Source organism: Terrapene carolina, unplaced genomic scaffold, assembly GCF_002925995.2.
Source record: "Terrapene carolina triunguis isolate 2854851 unplaced genomic scaffold, T_m_triunguis-2.0 Scaffold68, whole genome shotgun sequence".
Taxonomy (NCBI): Eukaryota; Metazoa; Chordata; order Testudines; family Emydidae; genus Terrapene; species Terrapene triunguis.
In genome coordinates, this window is record NW_020664419.1 from 5,854,446 (window position 1) to 5,871,549 (window position 17,104).

The following is a 17,104-nucleotide window of genomic DNA, read 5'->3' on the forward strand; positions in this document are numbered from 1 at the left end:
GCCTCAGTGCATTGACCTAGGGCGTGATGTTTAGTCTGTGGTTTGAAGATCACGTCTACATGTCCCCAGCCTGCGCAAGTGTAAATCCCTGCCTGCGCACCTAGGCAAATCTAACATTTCTGTGCATGCAAGGATTGGAATTTGCACCCGTAAAGCCCGTCTGTCCCAAGGCTATTTTGTGAGGGCAAATTCTAACTCTTGCCTAGATCAAGGCGTTTTTAAAGAATGCAGGGTTCGTCTTCGCCAAGTGCACGGAGGTGTACGTACAATTTTACAGGTGCACAGGTGGGGGCTGAAAAGAGACCTACCTGGAAAGGTAGCCTTCTAGGAGATCCAATTCTTGAACACACAACCCTTTACTCAATGGAAGTTTTGCCTCAATAAGAACGTCAGGACTGGACATTGGAGGAGCAAATCTGAGACGCACCGCTAGGGCCGAAATGCGGTTGTCTTACTCACACGAGGAGTCCCACCGGCTATGTGTGTGAATAAGGTGACAGTATTTTGTACCTACTCCTTTTCTATAGCCTTCAAATTCAAGAGCATCCAGAAAAGAGAGAGAGACCAGAAAGAGAGTTGGTCATTAGTGAAGTACGTTTGGCATCTGCTACAGGATACAACCAGGTGGAAACCCACAAACACGGTATCAGGTTTCACTGGTGAGTGCTTCTGTTCAGGTCCTCGTCCAAATGAACCATTCTTGGTTTTCAGTTGATAGAAGTGTTACTCAAATCAATTCACAGAATTCCTTTAGCAAGGAAAGTGCTGGGGAGGGCAGATCTCAGGATAACATCCTCTCCATTTTAGGGTTCACAAAGGAAAAGTTGCTGAACATATTCTGGTCCATGCTGTTAATCAGCGCTCTGTCTGCACACGACAGTCTAGGTTTTTCATTGAGAAACTCCTTGTCAAAGTTGCTACAGTCACTTGCGGATTTCTTCAAGAAGGAAGAAGAAAAGAACGAAAAAATCAGTTGTTTCATTTCACAGCATCTACCATTTATCCAAATCTAATCTAATGCTATATTTAAGGCACCCATATCTTTGGTATCTAAGGGCATGTCTACACTGTAGCACTGTAGTGTAGACACTTCTTACATTGATGGAAGGGTTTTTGCGTAGATGTAGTTAATCCACCACTCCAAGAGGTGGTAGTTAGCTCAACAGAAGAATCCTTCCCTTGATCTAGCCACGTCTACATTAGGGGTTAGGTCGACCTAACTATGGTGCTCAGGGTGCAAAATTTTTCACAGTCCTGAGCAATGTAGTTAGTTCGATCTATTTTTAAGCGTAGACCAGGCCTAAGTATCCATCATCCTGGGATTGGTTACCTTGGTATCAGTGTGGTATCAAAGTATCCAGTACCTTGGTGTCAATCACCTATCTATCACCGTGCTATCTAAGTACTGTAAATGGGAGTACAGATTATATGGGCAACAGTGTGACCCCGGTGAATTCTACCATGTAGGGATATTAGAAAATTGGTTTCTCTTTCTGTAAAACAGGGATAATTATGCTTATGTGTCAGTCTGTGAAGGCTAATTAACCTGTGTTTGGAAGGGACTTTGAAGGTAAAAGGCTCTACATAAATGCTGTGTTGTAAGTACTATATAAACGCTCTTGCTATTTTTGACAACATCAATGTTCTCCAGATTTCACAGAGAAGCTGATAGCTTGATTTGGTTTTGTACCTTAATTCTGTGTGTCCTAATGAAGGAAAATCCCATGGGACCAGTGCTTTATTTGTAATGAAAGATGTGCCGGGGCTCAAGCGATTAGGTGCTGGGCCTCAAACCATTTTTTTACATTCATAACTGATGCAGCAAGCCCAGAGGTGCCAAGGCTATGAACTGCCAAGCCTACAGGTGCCCTTGGCAAGCCCTGGCAGAAATTAAGCACTGCATGGGGTACCAGAAGTTAGGTTCAGCATTTTCACATTTGGATGTCTATGATTAGGTGCTTTGGTGTATACTAAGGCACTTAACCAAAGGCCAACATTGTCCACCCTGTGTGTCCAAAGTCAATCCACGTGGAGGGATCAGGGACTGATTTGCAGAAGCGAACTCCACACAACTCCGCATGAAGTCAATGGGTGCTGCAGGTGGGAAATCAGCACAACTAAAAACAAGGCCCTAGGTGCCTAAATGTGGGTTGAGGTCGCTGACATTACACCCCGGAGCTTGAAAATGTTGCCCAGTATGTCTGACCAGAGGAGACTACATTTGAAAGTGTTGGTCTGAATCCCGCTGGTGCTCTCCAGGCAGGCTGTTCTGATTGGCTGTTGGTGCCTGCTTCAGTGCTGGTACGGAGAACCAGTGGCATAGCTACAGGTGGGCCTGGGTGGGACATGGCCCACCCACTTAGCATCCAGGCCCACCCCCCAGCCCGGGCTCTGCTCTGGTCCCAGCGCTTGCCCTGCTCCGCCTGCCCGATGCTCCAGCCGGGGAGTGGGGTCAGGGTGCGGGGACTTGCTCCACTCTGCCTGCCTGGCGCTCCTGCTGGGGCCTGGCGGGTGGGAGCAGGAAAAGCCCCCGTGCCCCGGGCCCATTTCCCGGCTGGAGCACTGGTGGGGCGGGTGGAGTGGAGCAAGCCCCTGCGCAACCACCCCGATTTCCGGCAGGAGCACCGGGCAGGTAGAGTGGGTGGGGATGTGGGAGCACCCATTTTTCCGGGGCCCTGGGTTGGCCCAATGGCTAATCCACCATTGAGAGAAGGGCGAGCAAGTGGGTAGCCGGTGGCGGTAGAGGAGATCTTCAAAAAAGGTAGGCCCGCTGCCTGGGGGAGCCGGGCCCCTGCGTGGGGGAGTGGCACCTGGAAGAGAGCCGGGAGCCATGCGTGCTGGAGAGCAGCATCTCCTCCCAGAGCTTGGTGCATGCCCAGGGCCCCGGGGAGCCCCTGGGCAGAGGGTCCATCCGTTGCCCCCCCGCAAGGCTGGCTGCATGGGGTGGGGAGAGGCAGGCCCCCCATTCCTGCTGCCCTCCCAGCCCCCTCATAATTGCCCACCCACCCGAGGTCGGGGCCCACCCAAATATTCTATGCTGGTTATGCCACTGGGGCGAACGCACAGTTCAGGAACAAAAGAATGTGGTAAGAAAAGCGTTTTGATCTGAGGGACCTAAGAATAGTCCTTACCACTCTGGGTTTGAATGGTGGCTCCATCGCCCGCTCTTCTAGAACCTCCCAGTTTATCTCCTGGAAAAAGGCATGCTGGCGGATGTTCCCCTTTGCTCCGAGCCGCCTCTCAGGTTCTCTCACGAAAAGCTGGAAGTTAGCAGAGAGCAGAGCACCTTACTCTTCTGTGGATAGCACCGTCTGACTAGCACACACGTAGCCAGAGTACGTGTCACCCACGGTACCTCTTTACTCAGTGAAAACGTGAATCTTGCAGGCAAAGTGGTGCTGATTCCTAGGTTCACATGCCAAGCGGGAAGCTGAATCATCTTGTCCTGTCCTCATTATTTCAGTTTGATATTTGAGGCCAATGTTTCAATGTCAGCCATTAAGCTGTGCCCTCAAAACATGCTGGTGCACAAGCAAATGGTGAATTGTGTGAACAAAATAGGTGCTTAGATGCACAATTACTGCACCTGTTTGCCTGCACAAATGCCTTCACAATTACATGTGGTCCTGCTTTGAGCAGGGGGTTGGACTAGATACCTCCTGAGGTCCCTTCCAACCCTGATATTCTATGAATTACCTGTGTGAGGATGAATAGTTTGTAGATAAATCTGAGGCATCAGTGTTGGAAAAATTAGGCCTTGACGGCTGGAATATTCATAAGGAAAGTGTTGCCCACCTTCATTTTTACCAAGCATTCCAGTCATCTGGTCTTGCATTTTGTGGGGTTCTCTGAATCAGAAAGGCTGCTAAGATGTGGCAAAGCTACTTAAAAGTCACTCCTTGCACCCTGTGTGTTGTCTTCCCTTCTGTCGGCACTTTTACCATGACACCTTGGCCCAGAGGCACCGGAACAACGGGGGCTATGCCCTCTCACTTTTTACCGGCCTTAAGGATGAGCAACGGGGGAAAGGGATGGGGCCTCAGGGGAAGGGGCAGTGTGGGGGCGGGGCTTCAGGGGAAGGGGCGGCACGGGGGAGAGGGCTCAGGGGGAAGGGACAGCACAGGGGTGGGGCCACGGTTTGGGCGCCCAGGGCCCCCTACTGTTAGGAAGCTTCCACCATCCCTGCCACGGCCACAGGTTCCCTTGTTTATCATGATCAACTGAAAAGATAGAAGACTTTTCTAGCCCTAGAAGAAGACGGTTGTCTATGACACAGATTTTCAAAAGAGTTGAGCTCTCCTGCAGGCCCCTAAATGAAATGGCATGTAGAGTGGGTCAGGGATGTTTTGACAAAATGCGTTTTCACTAGAAAATGCCATTTGGACAAAAATGAGACTTTCTGTAGGTGAGCAATGTTGTAGTAGGCGTGCTGGACCCAAGGTATTAGAGAGACAAGGACATATCAGGTTTAATGAAAGTTTCATGGGGAAAGGTTGCTTAGGTCCAGGATGGAATTTCTGGATAGAGAGAGAGGGAGAAAGATTGTCCCCTCCCAACATCCAAAAAGACCAGTGACTACAGAATCTGTTGAGATGTTGGTAACCTAAGTTCAAGACCCATCTCTCCCTGACTCAGACCCGGGTCTCTCCACCTTAGCTAACCACCTTGGCTACAATGGCATGGGTCTCTGTGTGTGTGTTTTCATGAAAATCTTTCCAAGGTCTCTGTTCTCGTCCCAATACAGAACAGGACAATTTCTTTTTAAATCTCAGAAACTTTTGCGCGACAGGAAAACCATTTCCTGCCCAGCGCTAGTGGCCACATTTTCCAAAGTGCTCAGCGCCCAACAGCTCCCATTGTTCTCGACACAAGAAGCTGGCTGCTGAGCGCTTTGGGCAACCTGGCCCCCCAGTTGTAGGTACTGAGGTCTGCTGAAAATCTGGCCTTTTATCTGGGGCAGGACCATGTCTTTTATGTGCATGCTCCTTAGCAAGCAAACACACAGCTGCTGCTCAACAACTAATAAGCAATAAGATCTAGGGCCAAAGGTAGCCGCTGAAGAATCAGATGGAAGGAAATCCCAGCTACTCTTATTTGAAAAGAATGGAGTCTTCGGTTGTGTGCCAGCAAATCATAACCTGGCCGCAGTGTTGAAATAGACCAAAGGAGATTGATTGCGCAGCTATAATTCAGCTATGCAGAGTTCCCTCTGCTAAATTAAGTGCTTATGGTAATGGAGCTAAATATTGCAACATGTATAACTATATAAATTCAGTGCTAATGGGAAGTGGCCAATAACCAGGCTAATTGTCTCTTTCTCAGCAAGGGAGTTTAGTGTTTAGCAATAAGGATGATTTTTATTTCTGATACTACATTAAATAAAACTCACAAAGGCTCAGTCTGCTTGTGCAGAAAGATGGCATCGTATTCACCAAAGAGACACCTAGTCAGGCCTCCATAATCTCTGTCTCACACGTTGTGCTTTGTTTGAGCAAGCATGTTTGTACTTCATTATTGTTTATTATGCTTATTATGGTGGTTCCTAGAAGCCTGAGTCCTGCTGGCCTAGGTGCTGTTCATACATAGAACAGAGAATCCTTTTTCTCCATTATTATTATTGATGGAGCATTTATTGACACATAAATAACATGGTCCTTCCCCCGAGTCCAAACCAGAAAGACTAATATGAGACATGAGAGAACAAGGTGGGGGATGAAGACGATGTGGAGATCAATGTAGGCGTTAAGACTCAGGGGGCCTGGGATCAGGCCCATTGTGCTCTGAGATCCTCAGACAAACCACTGTATATAATTGTGTGTCCAGGTTTGGTCCCCCCACTACAGAAGGGATGTGGACAAATTGGTGAGAGTCCAGTGGAGGGCAACGAAAATGATTAGGGGGCTGGGGCACATGACTTACGAGGAGAGGCTGAGGGAACTGGGCTTATTTAGTCTGCAGAAGAGAAGAGTGAGGGAGGATTTGATAGCAGCCTTCAACTACCTGAAGGGGGGTTCCAAAGAGGATGGAACTCGGCTGTTCTCAGTGGTGGCAGATGACAGAACAAGAAGCATTGGTCTCAAGTTGCAGTGGAGGAGGTCTAGGTTGGATATTAGGAAACACTATTTCACTAGGAGGGTGGTGTAGCACTGGTGTGGGTTACCTAAGGAGGTGGTGGAATCTCCATCCTTAGAGGTTTTTAAGGTCAGGCTTGACAAAGCCCTGGCTGGGATGATTTAGTTGATGTTGGTCCTGCTTTGAGCAGGGGGTTGGACTAGATGACCTCCTGAGGTCTCTTCCAAGCTTAATATTCTATGATTCTATGTGATTATTTCTCACCATAGTACTAAGCCCATTTCTCTGCACACCAGTGAGAAGATGCAAATATCAAAGAGAGATGTTAGCATTTGGCAAAAAGTATTTGACCTGTAACAGTGGAAGTGCTGTGTCTTCTTACCTTCACTAGGATGTCTTTTGCATCCTTATTGAGCCAGCGAGGGTAGAATGGATTATCCATGCGGATGGACTGGAAAAGCTCCTCTTCATCTTGGCCATGGAAAGGAGACTGGCCAATGAGCATCTCATACAGAAGGACACCAAAGGACCACCAGTCAACTGCAGTGTTGTATTTCTGTCCCAGCAAAATCTATGTCAGAGGGAGATTGGCAGGGAGTGAGAAAGGCAGACACAAAATATTTGACATTAATAGTCTATTCTCTAGATGGTGTCCATTAGTGGACCCCTCTACAGCTGCTTTGTGCTGCTTAGGCAGAGCAAAACAGGCATGATGCTATTTTAAACAGCCATTGGACGATTTTCCTCAGCAACCTCCGGATGGCATAGACTTACCGGAGAACGCTGCCTCACAGTTGCCAGTGTGGGGTGTGTGTGGTCAGGGCAGCTCTAAATCACAGCAACCCCAGGCTTCCTGAACCCTCCCTTTGGGCCATAGACTGCTGGGTATAAGTCAGGGACCTCCCTGAGGCTTCTTTAACTGGTCCGTGGCCACTAATGGAATCAGGGACAGAAAGGTGATGTAAAGACCCTTTGGCCCCATGTCTTTTCCACAAGTTGCACCCAGAGCTGGGATGCAGCTGAGGATTTGGACCAAGGATTTGGAGAAAGCAATTAATTGGCATCGTCATCGGCATCATCAAGTGGATGGGGAACCAGCCTGTGGGTCAGAAGACCTGGGTTTGCCAACAAGCTACTGTGTGACCTTGGGCAAATCACTTAATCTATCTGTGCCTCAATTTCCTTAGTTACCAAAAACAGAGATAATAACAATATGTACCCACCTCTGAAATCTATGCCTGAAAAGCTGTCTATAGCAAGTATAATTTTACTACGCAGTTCGCTTTCCTGCAACAGTAGAAGACTAGTGCAATTTGCTGCAGCAAAAATAGACACATGGCTAGCAGTTAAAGGTGTGCTAAAGTTACGTTATAAACCCTGCTGTTTTTCTGCTTACAAACACGGAGCTAAACTGTTGCGCTGCAACATGGGAAGTAGTGCCAGACCCAGATTCTTTTGCAAAATTCATCAGAAAAAGAAAAATCAATTCAGACTTGTGAGTTCCGTCGTTTAAAGAAAAACCCAGTTTGTGAGGTGCATTGTGGGGCTTATTTAATTAATCAGAGCTGCATTTTAAAGAACTGAATTTGGAACTGATTAGTAGTCTATACCAGTGTTCCTCAGACTGTGGTCTGTGAATCACTTTCTGGTAGCCCACAGAGAGCAGGTCATATGATGTTAGTTACTAGCTTCTTCTACAGGCATCCATGCTCTTCATTATAAAGAAAAGCCCTGAGGCCTGGGGAAGCAGCTGAAGGTAAGAAGGAAGGAGCCAGCCTAGCTGCATGTAATGTAATTGCTGTAATTCCCACAGGGATGTTGTGCAATTGTGAATAGGATCTTTATTAGGAGGGGTGGCAGTCTGCTAATCACACATTGTTTGTGGGGGAGAGGTAACCAATAGATTATGGACCTACTTCTCTGTTACATCCAGTTAATAGTGGGTGAAGCAAAATGTATGTGTGTGTTGGCTAGTAGGGAACTTGTTATTCTGTTCCAATAGCCTGAGTCTTTGCCCTTGAATTGGACCAGTTTAGAGCAGCCATGGGGCTGCTCTAAAATGCACCAGTGTGTTATTCCCTAAGGACCATATGCCAGCTGACTTTGTGCTCTGCCAGTCCTCTTGCCCATCCTGACATCCCCCTCCCCAGCACTAGGGTCTGCAGGGAAGGAGTAACAGGTAGCAACTCTGCTGGCTCTATGCTGGGTGGGGATTCCCCCATGTTAGGAAATATCAATGCAAAGGTGGTGCAATAGGTCAGAGAAACTAGTCTGGCCTGGTTGTTAGGATGTGGTTCACTATGTGAACAAGTTTAAACCTCTGGTCTTCAACATGGTCCAATAGCATCTGACATTTTGAGAAATCAAAATCAAAACCACCAGAATAAAGTTTAAAAATAAAATAATGTGCTCAAGTGTCCACAATCATCCAGTCGTTTTTACAGAGTTTTGTTAGGTTTCTTGTTCTTTTCTCTTTTACCACTGACATCGCTTTTTCTAATTACGTTAATGTGCAACTGGCCAGAAAGTTGCCTATCCATGCACTATCTGTACTTCAGCCCTACACCAATGCATAAAGACTCTGTCAGCTGCACCTTAATGAACAAGGGTTTCATTTCACTCCACGGTTTATCGCTGTACTGGATAGATTTTTGATTCACAGAAGAGAATGCCTCTGACAGCTTGTTTGCAACGATGACTCAAAAACTTCTTGGTTCCCAAATCCCTGTTCAAACAGTGTTCAATTTCCACAGCAGGAGGTGCAAACATCATCGCGTAATAGTCGAGTGCGGTGTCTTGTAAGGTTTGCTGTAAGCAGCTACATGGGATCTTTAATGTGTTCACTAGACCCCAGTTGTAATTTTACAAGCTATCCTCTGGTGTGGTGAAATCACTCTAAGTCAGGGATTCTCAAACTGGGGGTCGGGACCCCTCAGGGGATCGCGAGGTTATTACATGGGGGGTCGCGAGCTGTCAGCCTCCACCTCAAACCCCGCTTTGCCTCCAGCATTTATAATGGTGTTAAATATATTAAAAAGTGTTTTTAATTTATAAGGGGGGCTGCACTCAGAGGCTTGCTGTGTGAAAGGGATCACCAGTACAAAAGTTTGAGAGCCACTGCTCTAAGTTACCCAGGAAAGGAATGGGACAGCACAGAGGGAATTTCACTCAGCTACTAATAGTGCATAAACTAAGCTTCATGTTACTGGCAATCACATGGCCATATTGAAGGCAATGAGTTTACAACGATGGAACTGAGAGCAGAATTTGGCCCGGCAAACCTACTGTGATTGGTCCAGATCTGCTCTCATTTACATCTGGAGTAACTCCCCTGTAGCCAGAATCTGGGTGATTGCATGGAGCCCAGAAATGACACTTTTCTAGAGATGAGCCAGAGCAAGAAGAATATAACCCCATGCCCAGTTGTGAGTGAGCAAGGCCAAGTTAGAATGCCCTTGAGTGTGAGCAATTTGGCAGGTGGCAAAAGACACAGGTGTGGGCTTGCCGGCATTCATTGTTTGAATTGTAAGGGCTCTATCCTGTAGACTTTACGAAGGTAAATCTCCCATTGAGGCCAGTGAGATAGGGCAACATGACAGCATTCCAATGCCAGAAGTGGGAGTCAGATTGCTGGGTTGAGCCTCAAATGCAATTGCACCGATATAGCATGGGCTACATTCAGTCTGCAGCGGCCATCCCGGAGCTGCCCCCTGCAAGGAACTCTGGGAGAGTCAGCCAGAATTCTTCCTGGGGGCTCTGAGGAAACGACATCACCTTTCAGGGGGTTCCCTCTAGGGCCCTAGTCCAGCCCTCACCTCTCCCCTTTCCACCGTTTTTCAGACAGCTACTGCCCACTGTAACTTGCCCATATTAAGGGGCTCAAAAATGGAGGGGAAGTTCATTGCGGCTCCTCCCCTATGCTCTTCAGCACAGGGGCTGATTACAATCTGACCCCGTATGTTAGAGTTGCTGTAGCTATAAACAGCTAACTGTGGAGATGATTAACACCACAGAAGACAATTATTCTTATAAGTGCAGACAGAGCCGCTGATGGCTGAAGCAGTGTGGTCCGGGGAACAGGGCACTGGTGTGGGAGTCAGGATACCTGGGCTCTATTCCTGGCTCTGCTACTGACCTGCTATGTGACCTTGGGCATGTCACTTTACCTTTGTGTCTGTTTCCCTTCCCACCCTCCATCTGTCTTTTCTACTTAGCTTGTAAGCTCTTTAGGACTAGGTAAGTACAGCACATAGAACAATGTGGCCCCAGTCTCAGTTAGAAACTCCAGGCACTACTGCAATACAAATAATAATAACTGGAATAGGCAGCTGTGCTGAAATGCTGGAAAAAGTCTGTTACTTGGCTTGAAAGATGATTAATCAACTCCACCAGCTCTTTCAGTTTGTAGGGAAAAGGTTTTTCTATGCACTGGCTGAAGTTCTAAAGTAAATGATGGTGCCGAGATAAAAGCTCCTGGCCTCTCCAGCTTGCATTAAGTGAAATCGCAGATAATGGATTATCTCTTGGAGACCGTGGCTCTGGTTTAGGATCAGAAAATTTTTTTTAAAAGAATGCTGAAGCTGAATAAAAGCCACTGGGGACTTGATTGTGATCTCATGCCCGCCGGCGTCGTTCCAATGACTTCAACAGCGCGGCTCCTGAATTGCACGGCTACCGCTGAGATCAGAATCAGGTCCCCGGAGTGCAGTAAAAGATTGACGAAATACAGCGTGGGGGAAAACAAAGCCTTTAAAAGCCATCTGGCAAGCACCGATATCCATCACGAAAACACTAAACTCGGGGAACGGGATCTTGAAAGGCAAAGAAATGGATTTCAGAGCGATGCCAGGCATGATGCATTGAGGGCTCTTGGGTTCTCTTCCTTCCTGAGAAACATTTGGCTTGCTGGTAAATTAGTCAAAGTCTCTCCCCAGTAAGATCTGTGTCTGCTTTCAGCTGGAGGCTGCACCCACTCAGATCAACCACAAGGCCAGGCGTGCTGGAACAGGGTGAGGGCAGGAGGAAGAGGCATTGTGGGGGCAGGGCCTGGGGAGAAGAGATGGAATAAGGACAGGGCCTCAGGGGAAGGGGCGGAGTGAGGGTGGGGCCTCAGAGGAAGGGGTGGAGCATGGCCTCAGGGGGAAGAGGCAGAGCGGGGTGGGGCCTCAGGGGAAGAGGCGGAGCAGGGGGCAGGGCCATGGTTTGGGCACCGGTGGGCCCCCCCCCCCCACTTCTAGAGAGCTTCCGGCACTCCTGTACCAGGCTACATCAGTCAGGGCACACTAAGACCAGATTCTGGTCTCTATACACAGCTCATTAGCTGATGCATCCTGGTGAAGGAGAAGAGGACAAGGAGGCGTGCAGGAACAGAGGGGACTTTAAGCCACCTTTGTGTCTCCCTTTATCCCAGCCCAATACACTTTAGAGCAGCCTCGGGGTAAATAATGTTACGTTTTCCCCAGTCCCATCTAGGAACCAAAGGCAACTGAAAACAGTGAAAGCACAGTGACCACTCCCCTGATATCCCCTCACTGCCCATGTCGTGCACCATACATAGAACAAGGTGGCTACTTATACTGGGGTATTTCCCAGGGGCTGTTTCTGCCCCCTTGGGACTATAAGGGAGAACTGGGCACACTGACTTCAGATTGACCCTGGTATAAGTGAGAGTCCCTATATATTTATATGAAAAAACAGTTGTGATTCATAAGCTTGTACTGTGCCTTATTTAGGGCCCTGTCACGTTAACACTACTACTCAGCAAAGACCCTGATTCAGGAAGCACTAAAGCATGTGTTAGTCCATCCCTATTTCGGAAAGCCCTTTCAATCCATGTTTAACTTTAAGCATGGGCTTAAATCCCGTTGAAATTAGGGAGTATTCAGTCAACTATTCAGGATTTTCTATTGAGTTTCGCGACCGGTCACTTTAGTCGCATGGCATTTCTGTCGCCTGATTGGATGACCTGCCTTTATAAACAGCTACTGCCTGAAATGAATTTCATTTAATCACAGATCAAATCTCATTTCTTGATTCAGCCACCCATGGAGTCAGCGCCTACGTTCACAGAGAGCAATAAAGGGACCAACAAGCCAAACTGAAATGCAGTTTCTAACTAGGGGAACCATTCGCAAGAACCTTATATACCAGGGGTGGCCAACCTGTGACTCCGGAGCCACATGCGGCTCTTCAGAAGTTAATATGAGGCTCCTTGTATAGTAGATGACCAGATGTCCCGATTTTATAGGGACAGTCCTGATTTTTGGGTCTTTTTCTTATATAGGCTCCTATTACCCCCCATCCCCTGTCTCAATTTTTCACATTTGCTGTCTGGTCATCCTATTGTATAGGCACCAACTCCGGGGCTGGAGCTACAGGTGCCAACTTTCCAATGTGCCGGGGGGTGCTCACTGCGCAACCCCTGGCTCTGCCACAGGCCCTGCCGCCACTCCAATCCTTGCCCTCCCCTGAGCTTGCCGTGCCCTCGCTCCTCCCCCCCAGCCTCCTGCATGCCACAAAACAGCTGATCAGGAGGTGCGGGAAGGGAGGGAGAGGCACTGACTGGCAGGGCTGCCGGTGGGTGGGAGGCGCTGGGAGCAGGGTGGGGGGAGCTGATGGGGGGCTTCTGATGTATTACTGTGTCTCTTTGGCAATGTACATTGGTAAATTCTGGCTCCTTCTCTGGCTCAGGTTGGCCACCCCTTTTTATATACTTTTCATGCAGCCCTGCAAGTGATTAAACATTGTCTGTTTCCTCAAAGAAAATGATGCAACCCCTGGGCTAAATTATGCTTTCAGTAACAACCGCGCAACCTCATTGACATTGGTGGGCTTCGTGCAGGTCGGACAGAGAACAGATTTGACCTAAGTTCAGGTCATACCTACCTCGGGAGCAATGTAATCAGGGGTTCCACAGAAAGTGCTTGTCTTTGCATCTTCAAACATGTTCTCCTTACACATCCCAAAGTCAGCGATTTTGATATGCCCGTCCTTGTCTAACAGAACGTTATCCAGCTTCAAATCTCTGCAAGAGATGAGCAAAGTAAACATCTCCTATGGAAATGTTATCCAGCGGCATAAGCGCATATATAATAGTACATAACATATGTTCTTGCAATAGGACAGTGGCAAGATTTGGTGAGTTGAGAACACAAGAGGGAGGTCAAGGTCTCCATCCTGACCCCAGCAATCTCTACAGCCAACTCAGTGAGTTCACCCTGTCTACTCTACTCCCATTTCCTCACCTGTCATATGGGCTTATAAATAGTTACTGTACCTACCGTGCCTTGGAAGGGGGTTGTGGAGATTAACGGGGAGCAGCATGGAGCTGTCCTGCCTGCTCAGCAGCTCCAAGAATGAAATTGCCTGTGTAGGAGGGGCAAGAACACAGCCTCACCCCGCCCCCTTTGGGCTGCGTTCACCCCCAGGGCCAGGGGCGGCTCTATGTATTTTGCCGCCCCAAGCACGGCAGCCAGGCGGCTTTTGGCGGCGGGAGGTCTGCTGGTAATGCGGATTCGGCGGCGCGCCTGCGGGAGGTCCGCCGGTCCCGTGGCTTCGGCATACCTGCTGCCGAATTGCCACCGAAGCTGCGGGACCGGCGGACCTCCTGCAGGCACGCCGCCAAAGGCTCCCTGACTGCCACCCCCACAGCGACCGGCAGGCCGCCCCCCGCGGCCTGCCGCCCCAGGCACGCGCTTGGTGCGCTGGTGCCTGGAGCCGCCCCTGCCCAGGGCACACAAGGAAGATGCACACCTTGCACTCAGGGAAGCACACGGGCTGCAGTTTTTACCTGGCTGCGGAGCCAGGGTACAAGGAGGAGGGGTTTTTTTACACCTTCTTTCTCATTTGGCAGCCCTGCAACATCCATGTTAAATAGCAGTATAAGCAGCTCTGCTCCTGGGGACAGGGAGGGACATTAGGAATTCATGGAGACTGAGACAAAGGCCAAAATATACTTCCACACAAGTCCTGTCCCCAAAATCGAATTCCGGTGCTAGCCTCAACGGGTATGTCTACACTGCAGTTAGAGATGCACATGTGCTGCCGCACATGGAGCTATACCAGAGCTCGCTTTGATCTAGCTAGCCCCAAAAACAATTGCAGGGAAGCTGCAGCCGGGCTGGCTTTGCAATGGCTGGGAGCACCCCAGAACATAAGTAGAACATCCATCATCTTTTCCCTCCCCGGGCTGCACTGGCTGAAGCTGAAGTATTTACATAAGTCCTTCACACACTACTGCAAAGCTCGCCTCTGAGGTTGCAGACTCTGCAGGCAGCTGTGGGAAGCCGAGAGCTTGGAGAGAAAAAAATGTGTATGGGGGAAATAAAAAGCCAGCCAGCCAATGAATCACACACATCAACACAGAACAAAGAGGTGCCCACACAGGAACGAGCCCTGAAAGGAGAAATGGGGTGATGGCTTCTTCTGGGTTAGTCTCCAGAGCTGACCTAAACTTCAAGTTACGGCTGATAAAATAGTGATTAAGTCACAGGGACCAATTTTCAACGTGGTTTTCTAAAGAGCACATTCTTCTGCACTCACATGCGCCAGCAGGCCCTTAAGCAAGTGATTTAGCCACTTTACCTTGAATGGTCCCTTGAAATATGTGCTTACTTATGCAATCTATTCCACCTGACTATTTAGCTGTGACACTCCGAGTACATTTCCCAGACCTGAAGAAGAGCTCTGGAGAAGCATGAAAGTTTGTCTCTCCCACCAACAGAAGTTGGTCCAATAAAAGATGTTACCTCACCCACCTTGTCTCCGTAATATCATGGGACCGACACAGCTACAACAACACTGCATACAGAAGTGACTTGTAATTTTGGGCACCCCATCTGAGGCACCTTGAAAGGGGCCTGACTTCCAATGGGTGGCTACTCAGAGCCTTCTGAAAATCAGAACATGTTTCAAATTGAGCAGCCCAAAAATAAAGGCAACCAAAGTTACTTAGGCTATGTCTACACTAGAGACCGTACAGCGGCACACCTGTACCGATTCAGCTGTGCCACTGTAAGGTCTCTCGTGTAGCTGCTCGATGCTGACGGGAGAGAGCTCTCCCATCAACATAATTAAACCACTCCCAGCAAGTGGTGGTAGCTATATCAGTGGGAGAAGCTCTCCTGCTAACATAGCACTTGTGCACACTACCACTTATGCCGGCAACATTGATGTCACTCAGGGATGTGTTTTTTTCACACCCCTGAGTGACATCAATTTTGCCGACATAAGTGTTAGTGTAGACATGGCCTTAGTTGCTTTTGAAAATTTAGAGCACTCTCTCTGAGTAGTCAAACATGAGCCTCCTTGGACTCCTATTAAAGACTGGGATTTATCGAAGGAAAGAAAAGGGAGTTAGGCATTCAAATCCCATTCAGTTGAGGCGCCATTGAAAATCCCAGACAAAGCACGTATATTTAAAAATAGGGACCATAATATCAAGAGAAGAAAACATTGTCACAGGATAATAGTCTCCTGCTGCCAGGATAAAAGGCGAGACATTGATCAACAAGAAATATAGAGGCAACAGTTGCGTTCACTCTCCAAGCGGCAGATATTCATGTTGTCATCATTCCCAACGTCACTGACTTTATGTCTGTTACACAAAAGAGATTAATTCCATTCTGTGATGTTGTTTTGTCTGACAGATGGAAACAAAGAACAGTATCGCTTGCCCCCCCCTCCATTATTGATCAGCCACAGTTTTATTGGCTCAAGGGACAAACGTTGAACATGCTTCAGCCAATTAAAACCCAGGCTGTTTATTAAAATTCAGAGGGGAGATGTAGTCAGATCCGGGGAAATGCCTGTAGAGGAGAATGGCAGCATGTGCTACCTGAACTACAACTCACATGAGTCATCAGGACAGCATTTCCAAATCAAAATATTTTGTATTTCAGCAAAAATATTTTGCTTTTTGGCCAACATTTTTTGGTATTGAAATTTCTGCCAAAAACTATTAATATTCTGCAAACGCACATCCTCCTCCCCCATGTTTTTCATCCAGCTCTACTAAGAACTTTCAGGAAAATTCTCAAAAGCACCAAAGGGCTGGAATAAAAATAAGACACATTCAGATGCCGGATAGCATCTTCTTAGCTTAATGCCAGTGTTATTGCTCTCGTATTGAAGTAATCACCGTCATTGGTCAATAGAGATTATATAAACTGCTCCCACATGAATACTAATAATGAATAAGAAGAATTATGTGAGTCAAATCTTTTGTTTTAATGGGCAAGTTGTTTGTAAACAAGTCATTCAATTGTAATTTCTGTTACCATGTTTACACTTCATGACTAACCTTGAAATAAACTGATTTTGGTTTCAGTAAACATTGTTGCTTCTGAGAATTTTCTAATTTTCTTTCAATGATCTGCTTGCGTCCTCATTTTATAAGGTGATAATTTAACAACTAATTTTTACCAGAGCACTGGAAGGTCAATTGGCCTGTAAAGAACTAGTTCAGTCTAGTTCCCACACGTTCAGTCATTACTCCGAAGGCCAGCTATTGTCGTCATAGGGAACACGAGCCACAAGACTGATTTTAATAGCCCTTTCCACTCCCCATTGTTCCCATGCCCTTTTATTTAGGAATTAAATGTAATCCCTGTTTGTTATATACACACAAAACTGGCAGCCTGATTCCCCATACCCATAGTCATTTACAACTGTGCTAAGAGAAGGCAAATCAGACTGATAGGATTTGACATCCATTTGGCAGAGGGGTATTTGGCTACACAAGGTGCAAAGGAGTAGGGAATCAGGCCCTGGATATTTACTGGAGCTGGGCAAAAAACCTTTCATCGTAACTCTTCTCCATCAGAAAACACTGTTTACAGAAAACCGACTTTTTTGTGTGTTAAATTATATCCAGTTTGATTCAATTTTGTTTAGAAAAAATGGGGGAAAACATTTAGAAAATGTTGAATCCTCTCCTCTGGATAGTTTCTGAAGGAAAAGCTTTGGTTTTTCATTTTGAAACGTGACTTTATAAAAATAAATAAATGCAAAGGGTCAAAATCAAAACAAAGTG

The 17,104-nt window shown here is 47.4% G+C and overlaps 1 protein-coding gene across 2 annotated transcripts in view; it reads right to left on the bottom strand.

The window, feature by feature from the left end:
- Positions 1-234: 234 nt before the first annotated feature.
- The window catches only part of PRKCQ (protein kinase C theta), an 89,435-nt gene continuing 72,565 nt past the window's right edge, over positions 235-17,104 (bottom strand). For both annotated transcript variants that reach the window (XM_026648616.2, XM_026648615.2), the window contains 4 exons: positions 12,958-13,096; positions 6,455-6,643; positions 3,132-3,260; positions 235-937 (listed from right to left, as the gene is read on the bottom strand). In XM_026648616.2, coding sequence (XP_026504401.1) covers positions 782-937; positions 3,132-3,260; positions 6,455-6,643; positions 12,958-13,096 — 613 coding nt within the window. In that variant the 3' untranslated portion in view covers positions 235-781. The remainder of the gene's footprint in view (positions 938-3,131; positions 3,261-6,454; positions 6,644-12,957; positions 13,097-17,104) is intronic.